This window comes from Bos mutus, chromosome 29 (genome assembly GCF_027580195.1).
Source record: "Bos mutus isolate GX-2022 chromosome 29, NWIPB_WYAK_1.1, whole genome shotgun sequence".
Lineage (NCBI taxonomy): Eukaryota > Metazoa > Chordata > Mammalia > Artiodactyla > Bovidae > Bos > Bos mutus.
In genome coordinates, this window is record NC_091645.1 from 16781330 (window position 1) to 16804114 (window position 22785).

The 22785-nt window shown below is 37.8% G+C and overlaps 1 protein-coding gene across 4 annotated transcripts in view; it reads left to right on the plus strand.

Moving 5' to 3' along the window:
• Window positions 1-22785, plus strand: part of NARS2 (asparaginyl-tRNA synthetase 2, mitochondrial) — a 136014-nt gene that overhangs the window by 107728 nt on the left and 5501 nt on the right. For 2 of the 4 annotated variants that reach the window (XM_070364973.1, XM_070364971.1), the window contains exons 8-12: window positions 5260-5358; window positions 5455-5495; window positions 11562-11628; window positions 13078-13215; window positions 22378-22475. In XM_070364973.1, coding sequence (XP_070221074.1) covers window positions 5260-5358; window positions 5455-5495; window positions 11562-11628; window positions 13078-13215; window positions 22378-22475 — 443 coding nt within the window. The remainder of the gene's footprint in view (window positions 1-5259; window positions 5359-5454; window positions 5496-11561; window positions 11629-13077; window positions 13216-22377; window positions 22476-22785) is intronic. The other 2 variants (XM_005908039.3, XM_070364972.1) reach the window with 1 other exon arrangement.

Sequence of the window (22785 nt, forward strand, 5' to 3'; positions counted from 1 at the left end):
AAATGAAAGAGTGGGCTTCAGTGGTGGCTCAGTAGTAAAGAATCTGTCTGCCAATGAAGGAGATGTGGGTTCCATCCCTTGGTCAGGAAGATCTCCTGGAGAAGGAAATGGCAACCCACGCCAGTATTCTTGCCTGGAAAATCCCATGGAGGAGAAGTCTGGTGGGCTATAGTCCATGGGGTCGCAAAGAGTCACACACAACTTAGTAGTCACCAAGTAAAACAACAACAACAAATGAGAGACTGTATATAGTGTAAAGCACTAAGTATGGGGTCTGCATAAAGCAGGCTTAGTAAATAGTAGCTTTTGGTATTTGCTAAGCAAATAAACAAAGCATCTTTATAGTTAGAGAAACATGCCTATAGCTATAATATGAGAAAGCATCCACAGGAGCTGCCAGAACTCTGGAACAGGAATGAAGCTGGAGAGATGGTCAAGAGTCAGATCATGATAGAGTTTGTATTTAAATGCCATGCTGAGGGATTTGAACTTAATACAAAAGGTAAGGAGAGAGAGTTCCTAGTGAGGAAAGGCCATGGTCAGAGTTACAGTTTAGAAATATCTGTCTAGCAGCATGATGAAGAATGATTTAGGAGGAGATAAAAACAGGGATGGGAGACTTTTCAGGAGGCTGTGGCCATAATCAATAGAGAGACCATAGCTCTGGAGTTGGATGGGCCAGGATTTGATTCTTAGCTCCGTCACTTACTGACTGTGTGACCTTACACATGGGACTTAATTTCTCTGAGCCTCAATTTCTTCATTCAGAAAATGGGAATAATAATACCTACTTCATGGGGTAGTTCATAGGATTCAGATCAGATCAGTCGCTCATTTGTGTCCGACTCATTGCAACCCCATGAATCGCAGCATAGGATTAGGCAGATAATATTATAAGGCACTTAGGATAGTTCCTGATACTTAGTAAGTACCCAGAATTTGTTAACTGTTACTATGAATTCTCTCTCCATTACCATTTTGGTTAATATCTTAGTTTGATTTTCTAATTACAATATGTTTATTTTAGAAATTTGTATCAATTCTTCTATTCATTTCTCCTCTTCAGTTCAGTTCAGTTCAGTCGCTCAGTCGTGTCCGACTCTTTGTGACCCCATGAATTGCAGCACACCAGTCCTCCCTGTCCATCACCAACTCCCAGAGTTCACTCAGACTCACGTCCATCGAGTCAGTGATGCCATCCAGCCATCTCATCCTCTGTTGTCCCTTTCTCCTTCTGCCCCCAATCCTTCCCAGCATCAGAGTCTTTTCCAATGAGTCAACTCTTCGCATGAGGTGGCCAAAATACTGGAGTTTCAGCTTTAGCATCATTCCTTCCAAAGAACACCCAGGGCTGATCTCCTTCAGAATGGACTGGTTGGATTTCCTTGCAGAGTCCCTTGGATTCTCAAGAGTCTTCTCCAACACCACAGTTCAAAAGCATCAATTCTTCGGCGCTCAGCTTTCTTCACAGTCCAACTCTCACATCCATACATGACCACTGGAAAAACCATAGCCTTGACTAGACGAACCTTTGTTGGCAAAGTAATGTCTCTGCTTTTTAATATGCTATCTAGGTTGGTCATAACTTTTCTTCCAAGGAGTAAGCGTCTTTTAATTTCATGGCTGCAGTCACCATCTGCAGTGATTTTGGAGCCCCCCAAAATAAAGTCTGACACTGTTTCTACTGTTTCTCCATCTATTTCCCATGAAGTGATGGGACCAGATGCCATGATCTTTATTTTCTGAATGTTGAGCTTTAACCCAACTTTTTCACTCTCTACTTTCACTTTCATCAAGAGGCTTTTTAGTTCCTCTTCACTTTCTGCCATAAGGGTGGTGTCATCTGCATATCTGAGGTTATTGGTATTTCTCCCGGCAATCTGATTCCAGCTTGTGCTTCTTCCAGCCCAGCATTTCTCATGATGTACTCTGCATATAAGTTAAATAAGCAGGGTGACAATATACAGCCTTGACGTACTCCTTTACCAATTTGGAACCAGTCCATTGTTCCATGTCCAGCTCTAACTGTTGCTTCCTGACCTGCATTTCTACTCTTACTCACCCAGTAAATGACCCAATGCCACTTAAAACAGAAATACTACCTTTTCCTCTTAACAGAATGGAGTCACAATTTTATTATCCTAAGTTGGATTTCCTAGTAAATAAACTCTAAAGCAGAGATTTGTGTGTAGATGGTACTGGGGAATGCTCTCTAGAGAAATATCTGGAAAGGAAAGGAAGACAGCACTACTGAACAGAACCAAAGTTGAAGTGTGATGTGTTTACACTTTGAGGCCTTTGCCTCAAACACTTTGTGTTTACACAAAGAGGCCTTTGCCAATTCTGTGAGGACCTTGGAAGCTAGAATTGCCCTTCATGGTTGTCCCATGGGAAAGCAAGTGCCTCCCGATGTTAGCCAGTCATTGGACACAAGATAACCTGGGACAAGTTGTAACTTTGGGTGGGTAAGACAGCACTCTTGGTCTGGGCAGTTGCTGAAGAAGGACCCAACTATGAAACATCAGCAGTTAATATTCCCAGCAGATGAAGATCTTGGTCCTGAGCGGGTGTTCTGGCCACACCCCACATATACATATTACATATACTCCTTTACTGTCTCTCCTTGATTTCTCTAGAGCAGTGTTCCCCAGAGACACCAGGGAGTGGGTGGAGGAATAGGGAAGACTGGTTGCTACTGGCATCTTGTGGGTAAAGGCTAAGGATGCTGTTGAACATCGACAGTGCACAGCCTCTTCCCCCCTAACAGATAATTGTCTGGCCAAAAATGTTAATAGTAACACTGTTGAGTAACACCTTTCCAGATTTAGGGATTCAGAATATGAGCCTCATGGAGTCAGTAAAATTCCTTAATCACCTTTTAGTTTTAGCTCACCACCCAGTTCTTTATTATTCTTTGGCTCAAGCGATGAGAGTATTGTAGAGAATGGAAGCACACCTTTTACCTCCTGCTTCTTCACTGCCCCAACATAAAACCAGAGGGAAAGTTCATAAAGACAATAGACATGGTTATGTTAGAATTAATTAAACATTATAATCTTTGCTCTATAATTACGTATTCTGTAACTGATTCTTAATTATTTGCTACTTTACTGAGTGATACTCCGGGCATATACACTGTTGAATAGTTTGATTAATTGAAATATAAACCTTTTCCAAAAGATAAAAGAAAAAAAAATATGTTCTTCCCAAAGTAATCTTCTGCTTCTTTTAATTTTCTCCCTTTGATAAATTGAATTCTGTGGAAATTATTATCTTGATGAAGAGCAGTCTCTTAAATCAGTATTGTAACAAGGGATATTTTCCTCTTATGAAGTATAAACACTTAAATAGTACTATTGATATTTCAGTGCTATTGAATAATATAGTTTTTAAAACCTCTGAGGATTATGTTAACTCTTCAGTTAAGTTCTTGTTTTCTTTAATATATTCATAAAACATAGTCTGAAAGTCAATGTTAGAAGAGCCAGTGTTTTCTTCTTCAAAGGGAAATATACTGCTCATCAAAGATACCCTTTTACCAGCCTAGTGGCAAAGTCTTTATCTTGCAAATAGGTGTATTTTGTCTCTCAATAGTGTAAGCATACTCTCCAATTTATATGTTTTTTCCTCCCAAAATACATTGGCTTTTTTCAGTGATTGAGAGATATAACCCTTCATAAATCATTTAGTTACTTAGTAAGTTCTTTATCTCTCTGCTGGATTGAAGATGATATAGCCTCAAAGTAAAACATCTTTAGCCTCCTTTTGCTCTTCTTTCATCAAGTTATTCCTTACTTTTCTATAAAATACATGTATAATATAAAATAATATAAAGAGAAGTATAAAATATTTTATGTGTATTGTTTAGTTGCTCAGTCATGTTCGACTCTTTGCAACCCCATGGACTGTAGCCAGCCAGACTCCTCTGTTCATGGGGATTCTCCAGGAAAGATTACTGGAATAGGTTGCTATGCCCTCCTCCAGGGGATCTTCCCAACCTAGGGACCAAACCCAGGTCTCCCACATTGCAGGTGAATTCTTTACCAACTGAGCCACCAGGGAAGCCCCAAATATTTTATATACGTACATAAGTCTAACTAGTTGTTATTTGATAATTACATTCTTTCCTGTAGCTGATTGATTAAATTACTCAGACACTTATATAGCCCCACTGTACTTGCAACATTGATAGAGTGTCTGGTGATTCACAGAGGAAAGGGAGACAACTGTCTGGTGAGGCAACCTGGACTTAATATGTATTTCTTTATGGGGACACATTTGGAAACCACAGTATGATCTCATTGACTTCAAAAGAAGAATTTTAGTTTGGATTAAAAATATTTTAGAAATATTTTCCATTCCAGTCACTTTTTTCTTCTAAGAACAAATTTTTCCCCTGAGAGACTTACAGACACCCCTGGTAGAATGAAATCTTATATACTGATTTGTGTCATATTTGATCTGTATTATTTTTACTTTATACCTTAGCAAAGCAAAAATGTATGTATTTGGATGAAGCTAGATCTCATTGCTTCTATAATCTTAAAGTTTACTTTCATTTATCAGTGACTCAATGAAGCACTTTTCAGAATGTTCCACTCTTCACAACAACTGATGCTGGTTGTGTGCTCCTCTGAACTGGGCACTGAGCTAAGTCTTCTGCATGTATTATCTCATTTAATTCTCACAGCAGTCCTGTAAAACAGGTACTGTTATTGCTCTGATTCTACAAGCAAGTAGACTGAAATTGAGGCATCAATTTGTTTTAGTTGTTCATTTGACAGCTCACTTCATTACTACTTTTGAAACTGTTAACAAAAACTTCAGACATTTTCTTTCTTTCTTTTTTCCCCTCCTACTCTGAGAAGAAGTTGTGATGTTTCTTTTAATCAGTCTAGAAACTGAATTAGCTTGCTGCAGTATATTCAGAAAGTAAGAGGCCTAATGGCTTTCAGTTCAGTTCAGTTCAGTTGCTCAGTCGTGTCCGACTTTTTGTGACCCCATGAATCGCAGCACGCCAGGCCTCCCTGTCCATCACCAACTCCCGGAGTTCACTCAGACTCACGTCCATCGAGTCAGTGATGCCATCCAGCCATCTTATGCTCTCTCGTCCCCTTCTCCTCCTGCCCCCAATCCCTCCCAGCATCAGAGTCCTTTCCAATGAGTCAACTCTTCTCATGAGAATAGTCCCTGCAGAGCCCTAAACTGGTTTTTTCATGAAACTTAACATGTCAGACAATTCTGTATCATTTCTCTTAGGTTATGGAGAGCCTCTTCAAGACTACAGCAATGACAGTTCTCTCAAATTGTCCTAAAGATGTTGAACTCTGTCACAAATTCTTAGCTCCTGGCCAAAAGGTAATTAGTTTTGTGGATAAAGCCCTCTGATTATGTTAATTACATGCAATGACTCTAATTGCATTTACTAAATTTTCTTTTTTCTGTTTTTTTAAGAAGGACAGATTAGAACATATGCTAAAAAACAACTTTCTAATGTAAGTAGATATTATACTTTCTCTGAACTTTATTCATAATTTATCATCATATTTATCATAATTTATTATGTATTAAATTTTTTGTTTGTTTATCTGCTTGTCATACTCCCTAGACTCAAGGGACACTTGTATTTTAATGATAGTTATAGTTCTTGTGTCTGGTTCATAGTTGACAATCAATATTGAATTAATAAATAAATGAATAAATCTTAGCAAGATAAATGAACATGGTAATTATTAGCCGTATTACTGCAATTCAGACTAATGCTTTAGTAATCAAAATCTAGCTTGATTAAAAAATATGCTTTTAAGATACATGTAATGTTTGCCTCTCCGTTTTTCTCTATTTCAATCTTCTTTCTTTTTCTTTGCTTTTGCTGCCTAAAATCTGAAAATATATTCTGAACTGTTTTTAAGCCAATTTTTTAAAACCTAAAAATCCATATTGTAAATACTGCACATACATTATTGCTTCATTTTCACTGTAATCCCATTATATAGCATTTGATATTGGACTGGTTGTTTAGTCAACCAGTCATATTAATCAGATAGGCTGTTCTTTTCACAGTTTATTATTAAACACATACTTGATATGGGAAAAACAGCAAATAACTTCTTATATCTAATACAAACAATTTACATAAAACTTAGTATTCAGCATTACCGTATGTAAATTAGATGACCAGTGTGAGTTTGGTGCATGAAGCCAGGCACCCAAAGCTGGTGCTCTGGACAACCTAGAGGGATAGGATAGGGAAGGGGATTCAGGATTGGGGGGGACACACGGATACTTATGGCCAATTCGTGTTGATGTTTGGCAAAAACCATCGCGATATTATAAAGTAATTATCCTCCAATTAAAACAAATTTTTAAAAACTTTGTATTCAGGGTATTTACAGTGTATCAAGGAAACAAGGTTGGTACTCTGAAGAATAAAAGATTGTCTCTCAAAGTAGTTAGTATCATTTTTCTCTTGCCATCTTAAACTTAGCAGGTTTCTGTTCTAAGAAAATAAAGAATCCAACCTATCCTTGAGGAGGGAAATAAGAAAAACTTGGCACACTGGACCAAGCTGAGAATCAGGTAGCAACCTAGACCTGCAGACTACAAGTTAAAAGTGATGAATTGTTGACCCTGAACCAGTAACAAGGCAGCAAATGTGGGAATAGCAAATGAGGGAAGAGTCAAGAGCCCTGTGGTAGAGAAGCAAAGGACAGTGAAGTAAAAGTGAAGGCTTTGGAGACTTTTTCTTTACTTAAATGTATATTGAATATTTACTATATGCCAGGCATTGTTCTAGCATCTAAAAACTGCTTTTAAAGCAATGAACAAAGTAGATAAAACTCCATGCCTTCACTGAGCTTACATTCCTGGTGGAGATAATAATAGCCAAGAAACAAGATAAAAATGTGAAACATATAATCTGTGAAAATGAGTAATACTTAGGGGGGAGAAACCAAAAAAGAGATAGAAGATATGACATAGGAAGAATGAGGAGATAGAAATAGTAGATAGCATGGTGGGGAGGATCCCACTGAGATGATTTTTGAGTAAAGATCTCGAGAAAGTAAAGTAAGAGCACTAGCTATATGGGTAAGTGGGAGAAGAACATCTTAAGGAATTAGTTCACGTATTTGTAGAGACTAGGCAAATTCAAAATCTGAAGGCTGGAGACTCAGCGAAGAGCAAGTCAAAAGCAGCCTGCTGGCAGATTCCTTCCTTCTTGGAGGAGGCCATTCTTTGCTCTAGTAAGGCCTTCAAACTAGATGTTATTAGAGAGGGTATCTTCTTTAGTCAGGATCCACTGATTTAAATGTTAACTTCATCCCAAAAACACCTTCTCAGAAATATCCTGAATATTTGACCAAATATCTGGATACTGCAGCCCAGCCAACTTGACACATAAAGCCATCAACAGACCAGGATGGTGACAGTGGAGGGGGAGAGAAATGGTCCTAGTCAGGATAGGTTTTAAAGATAGAGCAAACAGGAGTTGCTGAGAGTGAGAGAGAAAGAGAGTGACTTGAAAGCCTTTGACTTACATAGCTATGGAAATGGAGACAGAGGAAGGAGTAGCAGCCAGGTTGTAGAGAGAGATGGGGTGGTAACAGGCTCATTCCCGTGAGGTGTCACATTATTATTGAGATCCATTCAGATGTCCGTTTGTAGATGTCAGGTAGGCAGTTTGAGTGTCCAGATCTGGAGTGTACAGGAGAGTTCTGGACATAAGTGTATTGATAAAATTTTTAATTAAGTAGATAAGGAAAGAAATAAATTGGGCATCTCGAGGAATCTGTGCTGGAAACAGAGAATCAGGCAGATCTTAAGAGAAGTTATCCAGCTCCTATCTAATGAGTAAGATCTTAGATGGAGGGAAAATATCCACCATTTATTGAATATTTACTATGTATCAGACAGTGATAAACTTTACATATACTGAAGTTCATTATCTTCACAACAACTCTGAGTAGTTAAGCTTCAGTTTTCTCATCACAAAAGTGATAACTTGAGTAATTTTGTTGAAATGACCAAATGCTGCTTAAGCAGTATGTCAAAAACTCAATAACTTGAAAACCCTCCTACAAAACATCTAAAGACGTTAGTTAAAATATTATGAACTCCTCTGAAATGCACTGTTGGCTTCATTAGCATATAAGAGAGGTCCCAGCAGCTAGAAACAAAGAGGGGGAACAACCAGAGGGAATATTCTCAGAGTTCATGATTCTCAGAGTTCATAGCACCTTGGAAATAGTTTCTGGAAAGGAGAAGAAATATTATTCCCTGTACATACCAAGGAGCCTGGAGGGCTGTAGTCCATGGGGTCACACAGAGTCAGACACAACTAAGCACGAACGTGTGCGTAACCAAGAAAAAGTAGAGCGAATTGCTGAAGGCCATCAAGGATATCCAGTGTCAGAACTCTAAGTTGAACTTGAAAGTTCTGCCTCAACTTAAGGTATAGGCAGAGTATCATAGAACATTTAGAATAAGGAGAGCTATTTAAACACGAAGAGTCTTTTTTTTCTTGATGTTGTACCTGTAATATATCAATGGTACAAGATTCTAGTGCTTCCCTTTTTGACTGCTCTTATATTTCTCAGTATAATGAATAGATCATATCAAGTAATTGATGGAACAGAACAGTAGAGTATCTAAGTAGAAAAAAGCTTAAGACAGTATAGCCCTGTGTCCTTATTTTATAAGTGTAAATACTTAATTTTTTAATATTTGTATTTTTACATTTTTTTAAATAAAGATGACGTTTTATAAAACCTTCACTGAGATGAAGTGATTTACATAGCTAGTAAGTGGTAGAGTCAGAGGGAGAACCCAGGGCCCCTTATGTTTCGTTTCGATAGAACATATGAAACTGCAAGTGGTTTAGGCGTTATCTCAGGAGTTAAAAGCTTAGACTCTGGAGTCAGCACATCAAGCTTTACTTCTTACTTACATGAGTGATTTTTGGCAAATTACTGAACCTCTCTACACTTCAATTTCCCTCCTATAAAATGCTCATTTAAAAAGCATTACTACTATCAACACCAGCACCATTCTAACTTAGAAATTATGTGTTATTTAATACTAGATTTTCTTTTGAATAGAATTTCCATCTTAAAAAACCTATCACTCAAAACATAGCTTCGGGAAGTCTATTTGTACTTTATGACACAGCTCTTTCCAGTTAGTTATTATAAATTTGAACTTTGTTTTTGCTTCAGAGAATAAGTTTGGGTTGGGTAAGATATTTTTTTAGCTCAAAGGTCTTCAGAAAGCTTGTAGATTTTTGTTTTTAATCATGCAAAATACTGTTGGAGAGGAAATAGAGAAACACCTTCATATACTACTAGTGGGCATAAATTGGTGTAACCCTATAAAGGGGGAATGGATGATATCTTTGGCAATGTCTTTCAAAACTATAAAAACTCCAAGATGCAAGTACTCTAGAAGCCAACAATTCTGTTTTTCCCATGTTCAAAATTTGTGTGAGCATGTGAAGTGAAGTGAAAGTCGCTCAGTCGTGTCCAACTCTTTTGTGATCCCATGGACTATATAGTCCTTGGAATTCTCTGGGCCAGAATACTGGAGTGGGCAGCCTCTCCCTTCTCCAGGGGATCTTTGCAACCCAGGGATTGAACCCAGGTCTCCCACATTGCAGATTGATTCTTTACCAGCTGAAAATACTGGAGTGGGTAGCCTATCCCTTCTCTAGGGCATCTGCCCAACCCAGGAATCAAACCAGGGTCTCCTGCATTGCAAACGGATTCTTTACCAACTGAGCTGTCTGGGAAGCATAAATTAGATATGTGTGGTCATGATTTGCCGTAACAAAAGATTGGAACCAGCTGAAATACCCATTGGTAGGTGACTGGTTTGACTGATTAGGATATATCCACATAGTGGAATGTTATGTAATAGTTCAAAAGGTAAAGTTCTTCATATGGTGAAAGTAAAAGTGAAGTCGCTCAGTCGTGTCCGACTCTTCGCAACCCCATGGACTGTAGCCTACCAGGCTTCTCTGTCCATGAGATTTTCCAGGCAGTAGTACTGGAGTGGATTGCCATTTCCTTCTCCAGGGGATCTTCGCAACCCAGGGATTGCACATGGGTCTCCCGCATTGTAGACAGACACTTTACTGTCTGAGCCACCAGGGAAGTTCTTCATATACTAATGTGTAAATATCTGCAAGATATATTGAGCAAGAAACGATTTAAAAGAGTGTGTATGATGCACATGCTATAGCATTACGCTGCAGCTGCCATCTATAAAAAGGGGAGATTGAGTATTAGTATTTGCTTAGAGATGCATTAAGCCCTCTGGAAGAGTACACAGGAAACCAGTAACAATGATTGTTTATGAGGAGAGGAACTAAGTGGCTATGTGAAAGGGGTGGAATGAAGATGTATACTGTTTTATTCATCTTGATTTTTTTAACCATATGCATATATCACCTATTCAAACTGTTAAATTTTTAGTTTGGCTTGCTTTAGGCATGGTGCTTTCTTACTGAGGTAACCAGTGGTATTTTTCCTGAACAATCTTCCAATACTAGAATATATTATGAATCCCTTACCATGGTCTGAAATAGTTCATAGGATTTGACCTCTCATTACCTTTCCCATCTAATTCCTGGCATTCTTCCCCTTATTCAATATGCTGTAGTCACATTGGCTTTTTTGTTTTGTTTTGTTCCTTGAATAAGCCAAACTGTTCCTCACTGCAGGTTTTTGTACTCACTGTTCGCTTTGCCTGGAATACTTTCCTTAGGTATTTATATGGCTCATTTCCTTACTTCATTCAGGATTCTGTTCAAATGTCACCAATTCAGCAAGGCCTTTCTTGACCATCTTATCTAAAATAGTACACCAAACACCCCCTTTTTACCTTGCTTTGTTTATCTTCATAGCACCAGTAGCTCCCTGGAATTATATTATTTTTGTTTATTATTTTTCTATACATACATACACACCCTCTTTTTGTCTTGCTTTGTTTATTTCATAGCACCAGTAGCTCCCTGACATTTTATTATTCTGGTTTATTTATCTTTCTACACACACACACACACACACACACACACACACACACACTCTCTCTCCATAAAGGCAGGGTCTTTGTGTTTATTTACTGGATCTCCAGTGCCGGGAATGATGCCTAGAACATGGTAAATGCTCAGTATATGTTGGGTGAATGAGTGATAGCTCTCAGGAAAGAGTTTTCCTCTTTCAGTCTCAGTATTTAACACCTTTTCATGCATTAGCATAACATGAATTCAGAGAAAATCTTTACTTTCTTGAGTGACTAGCTTCTTTGTGTACACTACAAGTGTGATTATTGAATGGCCATTTCTCTTCACACTACTCAGACTCTCATAAGATTAAATCAGCCATAATTCCTGATTATCAATAATCATTTTTTATAATCATTCCTGATAACCCAGCAATCATTTGATACTCATGTGTGATCTGAAAAAACAATGTGAAAATAAGCCTTTTACAGTTTTCAGATGCACTAATTAACAACAGCCCGTTGTATAGACCTTTTTCTGATTTTACCCTTTTTCTCTCCAGCATTTCTTACACTGAGGCAGTGGAGATCTTAAAGCAGGCATCCCAGAACTTCACCTTCACTCCAGAGGTAGGATATATATATGAAAATTTCTTTCTCATATTTATCTGATTTCATTAAGAATCCTTTAAAATAACCTTATTTCTCTTATTAGCAATATGCAGTATTTCATTGGGTTTTTTTGATGTTTGCCCAACCTTGTTGACATATATAGACTGAAAAATTGTTTTGAAGTAGAATCATATCATTTGGATTAGCAGTGACAAAAGGACTTATAGAGAAGTTTCCCAAGTTTAAAGATGAAATTCCTTAGAAATATCGTAGAATATAGAATAGAATATCAGTGTAGCAATCAACTAGTTCAGTGTTTCTCAAAGTATTTTCTGAATGATGTTTCAGCTGACAGACAAAAGAGGTTATGTGATCAAATAAGTTTAGGCAACACATTAAACAGGTTTCTTTTTCCTTTGAACTTTATGGAGGCTTCTAATTTGTGACCCACTTTGAAGAACACTTGAGTTTTATGTTTTTGCTTTTTCCCAGAACTCCTTTATTTTATTGGCAAGGATATCGGTCTGGAAAGACAGCATGATCTAGTGACCATGCACATAATGTTAGAGGCAGGTCTCCTCATTTCTCTGCCAGTGCTTCTTTCCTGTAATTAAGATACTGCCAGACAAAGGGGACTATAAGATAATGTTAAGAATATAATACCTTTGTCTTCAAACTACTGCTTATACCAGTTCTATTCCCAGTTAGATGTTCTCTTAAGTTAGGTGTTAGATGTTAGGTTAGATTTTCTCTTAAGTTATGAGTGTCCTGTGCTTATTATATTTATAATCAATTGATTTCTTTGTATAATTTTTTAATTTAATATTTGTCTTCTACCCTAGAAGCTTCATGAAGTTAGGGGTTTTGTTTTCCTTACCACTGTTTCCAGTACCTAGATGGTACTTGGGATTTAATAGGCACATTAGTGTTTGCTGAATAAATAGATGAACAGTGTTATTAAATATTCATCAAAGAGCACCTGATATATTAGTTGACTCTTCTATAAAAAAAAAAAAATTCACTGGGAGAAGCCAGCTAGCCAAAGATAGACTCAGTATTAGGAATATTATCTCTCATCATTTAATTTCCTGAGACTTAGGAACAGTAACTGTAGAAGAAGCTCTGGCCAATATTAATAAAAATTATGATTCTGAATCAGCTTTTCTGCACTGTGGAAAGCATACTGTGTCTTCCTATTTGTCTGCTAAATGCTGCTCCCTCATTGGGGCACAGAAAAGCACAGTGTTTATCTACTAGTTCCAGCTTTCATCTTTCCAGGCTTTTGAATGTTCTGTTCACACATCTCTCTCTAGTTTCTCTATCTGTGTAACTTCAGCAGACGGTTCCACACATCCCTGATCCTCAGGGAAAAGAAGCCCTTGGCACTGATACAGGCTATTTTTAGGTCCCGCATTATATATTTCAGCTCTGTCTTCTCCTTTGGTAATTTCTTTTTTCTCATTACAGTGGGGTGCTGATCTACACACTGAACATGAAAAATACCTGGTGAAGCACTGTGGCGACATACCAGTCTTTGTCATTAATTATCCGTTAGTACTCAAGCCGTTCTACATGAGGGATAATGAAGATGGCCCTCAGCACACAGTAAGTAAACACACTAAATAAATCGGGGTTAGTCATCCCAGAGTCTGAGGTTTTCCCCTTGATTTAATTTAATTTATCCTTTGGCATATTTTCTTAAATTATATCATTCACTCTTTATCTCTTAAAATGATAATGTTCCTCACAGGCACCTCTAAAAATGTGTTTCCAAAGAAGATCCCAGTGTTCTGTAAGCACACTCCCTCATTTCTGTTATAGGGTGTCCTTCTCAGTTAAGCAGATGCAAATGTAGGTGCATTTTGTTTTGTATTTTTAAATTACTGAGAGCCCTAGAGCAGTGTATAGCAATATGCCCAGTCTCTATCAAATTAAATACTGATTAGGAGACCACATGCGGTAGGGGGAGATGATGGTAGTGGCATTATCAGACAAAAGAAGAGCTGGCTTGGCATAGCAGGCAGCTTAGAGTACTTTGACTATCAAATAGAAGTGGTGAGGGGAGGGCTGTGCAGGGGTCGAAGAGGGCTGGGTGCATTCTCCTCTTGGTTGTTCCTCTTCTGACTGGCTCTCTTCTCTGCCTATCTTGTCTCTGTCTGTCTGTCCTCTTTAGCTCTTCTTGTCCTCTGTTCTTTTTCCCTCAACTACAGTTGGCTTTTATATTTCTGGTGCTTTCCTTTTTGTCTCTTCTCTCCTTCACAAAATTGGCAGTAACATAAAATAAGAATATTTTTTACTCTTTAAATATGTATTGAATAGTTATTTAATATCATTAATTGTAAAAATCTATGAGACAAATATGTTTATCTCAGAAAAGGTCCCAAATGTAAACTTTGCTGTCTTGTACTTTTCACTTGTTTTTAGATAAATACCAGTAGGAAAATGTAGATCAGGACCCCCTAATAAATAAAATTACCTCATCTTAGGTATACAAGGTTATCTGTTTGAATGTCTTTCCTGTCTTTGCTCATATTACAGCATTCCTAAAACAGTAGGAGCCACCAATTAGTATGAAGCAAATACTATCATGTCATCTCTTAAGTCATAAATCACAAAACAACCTTGCCAAGAAACTCGTTGTTTTTCCAGTTTTACATATAGAAAAGTGAGGTGCAAAAAGACCAATTGCATTTCTTAAGGCTCCATGGATAGAAAGTGATAGAGTTCTTATTCAAACCTGATTCCTCTGGCTCTGAAGTCTGTGTTCTCTACTTTATTACACTACCTCAGAAGTCACAAATATAAAATTACACGTTAGCCACTGATTTCATACATCCCTACCTGTCACCAGCATTATCCAAATGCAGTAAGCAACATAGTTGATTTATGACACTTATTTTCCCTTCTCCCTACCAAGCCTCTGGTATAATCAGTTATGAGAAATGAATAGGCCCACAGGTTGGCAGCAGAAAAAGGGAGAGTGACTAGGGAGTGGATTATCCAGTTGCAGGTTGTCTGTTTGGTGTTGAGCTTACATCAAAAAACAGGAATATGTCTGTATCTCTTGCTTTTATTTTTTTTTCACTCCACCCTATCCCACTTCCACCTCTCTCCCCCAGCACACACACACACTGTATATTCCTCTCATAATTTCCCTCAGTAGAGCACTTTTCAGTCATTCAATTTTGCACTTAAAAATACTCTGCTTAAGGTTTTCCTGCTCTGTGACGACTTCCCTAGCTAACCCAGTCACCCTGAGCCTGCCTTTTCTGGATTTCTATGGCATTTAAAGGATCAGTAAAACTAATTAGTGGCATTATGTCTGTTTTTTGTAGTCTCTATATAAATTTTCCTTTCTCAAATTAAAGTCTTCTTCAGGAAGGTGACTATTTCATAACCACCATGGTATATACCACTCATTCCTCCGCCCTCTAATGTGATTTATATTCAAACCACTGTCATTCCCTCTAATTGTACCACTGAAACTCTGGGAGCAGTAATAATTGTCATGTTATTAAGCTCAACAGACTCTTTAAAAAGTCTTTTACTTCACCTCTCAGCATTATTCAGCACTATTTAGGACTTACTTCTTCCCCCTTTGACTTCTGTGACAGCATTCTCCTAGTTTTCTCCCTTTCTTAGTGAATTATTCTTTCTCAGTCTCCTTTTCAGGTTCATCCTCTTCCACTAGATGCTGGAATTCCTCATGCCTCCATCCTTTTCTCCCCAGATCTTTTCTCTCCCCAGATGATTATTTCATCTTTACCCACAACTCACTGTGTATTTTCACATGACTCAGAAATTTATGTCTTGAATCCAGGCTTCTCCTGTGAGTTCACCACCATTTACACATGGTAAAACCATCTCAAACTTAACATACCCCCAACTGAACCTGTGATTTCACTTCTTCTCCCTTTCTCCCACAAAATTTGATTTTCTTTGAAAATTCAGGGTTCATCTAATTGTGCAAGCCAGAGAGTCCTGAGTCATCTTTGAAATGTTCTCTTCTCTCACTTCACATATTGAAACTGTTACTAAGTTCTGTCATTTCTATACTCCTAAATAAATCTCTAATCCATCTACTTCTCTTTATTTCCACTTTTATGTTTCTGGATTAACATATCATCATATCTTGCCAGAACTACTTCAGTAGTCTTAACTACTGAAGTTAAGTAGTCTTAACTTCTAACCAGTCTTTTGCCTGCATCTGTTCTTTCCTCCTCTGAGTTCATTCTCCCCATTTCAGCTTGAACTTTTAGAAAATGTAAATCTGGTAACATTCTCTCTCTTCTAAAAACCGTTCAGTGGCCTCCCACTGCTCTTACACCAAAAGTCAAGATTCTTTATTTGGCCTACAAGCCTCAGTGTAGTCTGGCTGCTCCTATCTCATGTCTTCTGGTAGGTAGGCAGGATTTTCCCTCATCACAGGATCTTTGTACATAGTCTTCCCTAAATTAAGAACAACCTCCTTCACCTAAGTAATTTTGCTTATTCTTAGATCTCTTCTTCTCAGTAATCGTTTCCACAGAGAAACCTTCCTTAATCCTCTCTTCTGAGTCAGAGATTCACTAAACGGCAGTGTACCATTTTTTTCAAACCTGGGGTTACTAACTTAATCCATCCTATTTCTTAACACGGTTGTATTGTTACATTTATTTGTATAACTGTTTATTTAGTGACACTTTTCTCTATGCCAAAGGACTTGAGGGCCTTTTTTTTTCCACTTATGAGTGTGTCCTCTTGCCTAGCATAATGCCTGGGACATAGCAGGCACCTGATGTCTATTTGGTGATGGACTTCCCAGGTGGCTCAGTGGTAAAGATTCCGCCTGCCAGTGCAGGACACACAAGAGACACTGGTTTGATCCCTGGGTTGGGAAGATCCCCAGGAGTAGGAAATGGCAACCTGCTCCAGTATTCTTGCCTGGAAAATCCCATGGACAGAGGAGCCTGGCAGGCTACAGTCCATGGGATCGTAAGGAGTCGGAGAGGACTCAGCGCGTGCATGCACGCACGTGCGCGCGCACACACAAACACACACACACACACATGGTTGGAAGATGGATGAATTGAGCCCAGCACAGTCTGGGACAAATAGTGAGTGAGTTGATTTGCTAAGGAAGTTCCTGGGAAGCTAAAGAGCAACTTTTACTCTAAATTTTTTTTGATGTTGGCTCCATGGAATAAGAATGTCCCGAGGCTTTAGAATCAGGCACCCTTGAGTTCAGGTCTCAGGTCTTTGTGTTATAAACTATGTGATCTTAGGTAAGCCATTTAATTTCTTTGAGTTTTATTTTTCCATTTGTAAAAATTAGATGATAATATTTTCCAGAATTATGAGGATTGAATTAATTCATAATTAATAATATATGCAAAATGCATAGCACAGTGTTTGGGATGGTAGGTAGTCAATAAGTGTGAAGTCCTCTTTCTTTCTAAATTTTGATGAAGTCTTTATTATGTTAAAGCACAGTATTGTTAAAATGTGTGTATGTGGGGGGGGGCGGGGCAGGGGGATTCCATTAAATGCCATTACATAAGATTCCTTGAAAGGCAATTCTCTCGTAGACTGCAGTCACAGTTACCTTTAGAAGTACCGGGAGGCCTTCATTATGACACTCTCTCTAATGTGATCTCACAGCCTGAAACCTGAAAGTATTATAATAAACATTCATGTACTTTTGTAATTTATGCAGTGCTATAGCTTCTCCGAGCTAATTATTAAAATGTAACTTACTTAATCTACTGATATATACAACACTGATTTATTAGCAACCTAGATTTCTTTTCAGCTCATGTAAACAAAGTGTCTGCTTCCATCCCTACTTTATTTTATTCAATGGTGAGTGAACAGGTTTTGGGTCAGCTAACTGAATTCTGTGTTTCTTTTAGTAGGGATGCAGTTACAGATTATGAGCAGGGTTGCAAGAGCTTCTGCAAAGGGTGCAATGCAATCTAAAAATACTGAAACAAGTGTGTCTCACAGTTGCCTTCTCTGGGAAGTCAAGAGAGGGGAGTAGGAAAATGTTTAACCTATGCTTATAACATTTGGCCAGAGGTAATGCATAGTAATACGGTATATTTTTACAGTTATAGTTTCTTTTTCTTTCTTTCTTCCCCTCACCCTCTCCAAAAAATAATAATTTTAATAGTGGTATGCCCAATTGTTATAGTGAAAAGTACACTGGACTAAGAAGTTACTAGTGCTTTGTTTGAAAGCCAGCTCTCTTACTAGTTATTTGTCTGGACTAGTTATTTGTATGGCCTTAGGCATGTCTTTCCATTCTCTGAGCCTGAGCTTCTCCCGCCATAAAAATTAGAGAATTGTACTGGATGACCTACAGTGTACTAACCAGCTCTAAAATTTTCTGATTTCAGATAGCCTAAGTTTTTGCTCATTTGAACATATAAGAATAACTTATAAATGACCAAACATATTTGATCATTTGAAAGGGACAGATTGTGGATCTAAATGAAGTGAATCTAAGCAAACATGCAAAACATCACATACCATGAATTTGAGTCCTAAGTAATTCCTCCAAAGGCTGGTGGCAAATATTCAGCTAGGGTATTGGTTTCACAGAAAATAATGTCCATTCATTCCATTCAGCCATGTGTGATTAGGACAAATGACTGCCCAGAAGTCCCTGATAAGATGCCAGGATCACCCAGTAGTATTCTAATTTTTAAAATTGTATCAGTGTTACTTAGTAAATCATAAAATTTTAAACATTGGATATGTACACTCAATAGACCACATATTGTGAAGTCAACTTGGAAGGAAGAATACTCAACCAAGGGGTGGTGGTGGTTGTTCAGTCGCTAAGTGGTTTGTGACTCTTGGAGACTCCATGGACTGCCTGACACCAGGCTTCCCTATCCTTCTCTATCTCCTTGAGTTTGCTCAAACTCATGTCCATTGAGTCAGTGATGCCATCCAACCATCTCATCCTCTGTCATCCCCCTCTCCTCCTGCCCACAATCTTTCCCAGCATCAGGGTCTTTTTCCATTGAGTCAGCTCTTCACATGAGGTGGCCAAAGTATTGGAGCTTCATCATTAGTCCTTCTAGTGAATATCCAGGATTGATTTTCTTTAGGATTGACTGGTTTGATCTCCTTGCTGTCCAAGGGACTCTCAAGAGTCTTCTCCAGTACCACAATTCGAAAGCATCAGTTCTTTGGCGCTTACCCTTCTTTATGATCCATCTCTCACATTTGACATGACTACTAGAAAAATCATAACTTTGACTGTACGGACCTTTGTCGGCAAAGTGATGTCTCTGTATCTAGATTTGTCATAGCTTTCTTTCCAAGGAGGGCTTCCCTGGTAGCTCAGCTGATAAAGAATACTCCTGCAATGCAGGAGACCCTGGTTGACTCCTGGGTCAGTAAGGTCCCCTGGAGAAAGGAATGGCTACCCACTCCAGTATTCTGGCCTGGAGAATTCCATGGACTGTATAGTCCATGGGGTCTCAAGGAGCACGTATCTTTTAATTGCATGGCTGCAATCGCCATATGCAATGATTTTGGAGTACAAGAAAATAAAGTTTGTCACTGTTTCCATTGTTTCCCCATCTGTTTGCCATGAAGTGATGGGACTGGATGCCATGATCTTAGTTTTTTTGAATGTTGAGTTTTAAGCCAGGTTTTTCACTCTCCTCTTTGGCCTTCATCAAGAGGCACTTTAGTTCCTCTTCACTTTCTGCCATTAGAGTGGTATCATCTGCATATCTGAGTTTGTTGATATTTCTTCCAGCAGTCTTGATTTCAGCTTGTGATTCATCCAGCCTGGCATTTTGCATGATGTACTCTGCTTAAAAGTTAAATATGCATGGTGACAGTATATAGCCTTGACATATTACTTTCTCAATTTGAAACCAGTCCGTTGTTCTGTGTCTGGTTCTAACTGCTGCTTCTTGGCCTGCATATAGGTTTCTCAGGAGGCAGGTAAGGTGGTCTGGTGTTCCTATCTCTTTAAGAATTTTCCACAGTTTTTTGTGATCCACACAGTCAAAGGCTTTAGCATAGTCAATGAAGCAGAAGTAGATATTTTTCTGAAATTCTCTTGCTTTTTCTAAATCTAGCTTGTACATCTGGAAGTTATCAGTTCGTGTCCGATTGAAGCCTGCTGCTGCTAAGTCGCTTCAGTCATGTCCGACTCTGTGCGACCCCATAGATGGCAGCCCATCAGGCTCCCCCATCCCTGGGATTCTCCAGGCAAGAATTCTGGAGTGGGTTGCCATTTCCTTCTCCAGTGCACGAAAGTGAAAAATGAAAGTGAAGTCGCTCAGTTGTGTCCGACTCCTAGCGACCCCATGGACTACACCCTACCAGGCTCCTCTGTCCATGGGATTTTCCAGGCAAGAGTACTGGAGTGGGGTGCCATTGCCTTCTCCAGATTGAAGCCTAGCTTGAAGGATTTTGAGCATGTGAATGAGCTCAATTGTATGCAATTGTTTGAAAATTCTTTGGGATTGGAATGAAAACTGACCTTTTCCAGTCCAGTGGCCATTGATAAATTTTCCAAATTTTCTGGCATATTGAGTGTAGCACTTTAAGAACATTATCTTTTAGGACTTAAATACCAAGGATATCTAATGAATTTCCCTTGCTGGGGCTTATGAATCGAACTGCATCAAAATAACTTGAGCCTCAAATCCAGCAGTAGTGATAAAGGGAATTTCCAGTTTTGCCCATACCTGGGGAATTTATGTCAAAGTAAAAAGTGCATTTCAGCACATCTAAAATTCTCCCAGACTAGCTGTTTTACTATCCAAAGGGGATTTTCATTCCTTGTTACCTGCAGCCCATCTGCACCTTCACACTGTCATTTCTGGAAGGCTTTCTTTTCCAACTGCACCTCAGTGTTTTTAGGGGCCAGATACTGTCAGAGTCTGCAGTTAGAGCCAAGCTCATAGAGGCTTAAACCACAAATACATTTCCTATGGTTTGTAGAACAGTCTTCTTCCTTTATACTAGTACATGATAATGTAAAATGTAGTCAACCAACAGTTGTAGTGTGAAAAAGACCTGTTTGTACACTTACTTCTCACCAGCTTATTGAGTAGCAGGAGACTCTGTAAAATTAGAAACCATTAGTATATTTCTGTCCCGTCTCAATTTAATTTGGCTGAGGGATGAAAATCACATCTCATATTTTCTCTTTAATGATATTAATGAGGATTATATAGCATTTGGCACACATTCTTAAATTACTACAGTTTTTATTAAACTAGTTCTTTATAAAGTATACCTCAGTCAAAAATTCTGAAATCAAAACAGGGGAATGGCTTAATATTAAAGTAAGGCAAATTTAAGAAAAGAGTTTATAATGTACATTTAAAGATTAGATTTTTATGTATTATTAAATGTGTTCTATGGATTCCTTATTTTTATTTGTAAATTAAATCTTTCTGAGTTTTGTGCCTTCTTATTACTGGCCTTATAAATGTCTACCTGGCACCTCTTTGTCCTCCCCGCCCCAACTTGCAAAAAAGAATTGCCAAGTCACAAAATAATATAGATAGCAAATAAACGTTCTCAAAAATGTAAATATTACTAGTAAGTGAAGAAATACAAGTTAAAACATCAAGCCACCATTTTACCCTATTACAATTTTTTTGTTGTTCTATTACAACAGTATAACACCTTTCTTGTAGAAAATAAGAAAATAGGAATAAAAGAAAAGAAATCATAGCAACACAGTTTACACCTCATTATGTATTATAGATGTCAGTCTATTTTCTTCCATGTCTAAAATTTATCTGATGGTCTCCTCTTGATGTACACTTGAATTTTTTGTTATTATAAGCAATACTGTAGTAAATATTCTGTGTGTTGAATTTTTTTTCTTTTTTTGCATCTCTGATTATTTTGTTAGAACTAGTTCCTAGAACTCCTATTGCTGAGTCAAAGCAAATTGCACTTTTAAAGCTTTTGATTATCTTTTGCCCAATTGCTGACCAGAAAGGTTGTATCAGAGGTATGAGAGTATTAGTTTATGCATTCTCTAATCCATATTTGTTTATATTGTTTATCTGCACCATTTTGATAACACCAAAGTGGTATCTCTCTGTTTTAATTTGATTAACAATCAGAGCATATTTTACATGTACTAACATACTTCAAATTAAAGAAAAACATCATTGCCACATTGTTTATGAAAGACACACACACACTCTGAATATTCAACAGAAAGCTGTTAAATAAACTATGATACTTCTAAACAGTAAACTGTGCAGCTATTAAAACATTAAGTATGTGAAGTATTTTTACTAACATAGGAAAAATATTTATTGTATTTTGTTGGCTAAGATAATGAGAATGGTAAATTTTATATGTAATTTGATCTCTGTTATACTCTTTAAGCATACAAGGAAAAAACCTGAAAGAAAATATGCTAACGTATAATTGCCTCTGCATGATGATAGGTGTTTTAAAATATTTTTATAATTATTAATACTTTCCACATTTTTTATGACTAACATTTGTACCACATTTGTGCAGAAAACATATTTTTTTAAGTATACCACATAAATGGTGCCAGAGGGGCAACTGTCCACCTGCATTTTATATTCTAAACATAATAGTTAAACATTTAGTGTTAAAACAGGGGACACGAACAGCTAACATAAATAAGATTCTGTTTAACTGTAAGCAGTTAAACAGCCAGTCATCAAAATGTTGTAAGTTCCACTTGCTTCAGAAGCTGACATTGTTGGGATGGTATGAAAACAGAATGGTGTTTGTGAGTTTTTTCCTTTTCAGGTTGCTGCTGTTGATCTTCTGGTTCCTGGAGTTGGAGAACTCTTTGGAGGAAGCCTCAGAGAGGAACGGTACCATTTATTAGAACAGCGATTGGCCAGGTACTGATCAGAACTAGAAAAAATGAAACTTAAAAAATGGGAATGGGGCACTCAGAGGCAGTAATGGCAGACTAACAGAGTAGTACGTAGGTCTTAGTACCTGACAGACCTGAATCTCAGATTCTGTGTGAACTGAAGCAAGTTGTTACTTAACCTCTCTGAGCTTCTTTTTCTGAAAGCCTAGAGCTGTTATATGACACAATGATTTTTTTTTTCTTTTGTCCACTATTTGTATATCTCTCTCCCTATAGAAATAGCTTTTTTAAAAGTTAGTGATAGAGAAAGGAAAGACAACTAAAGCCCCTTAAAG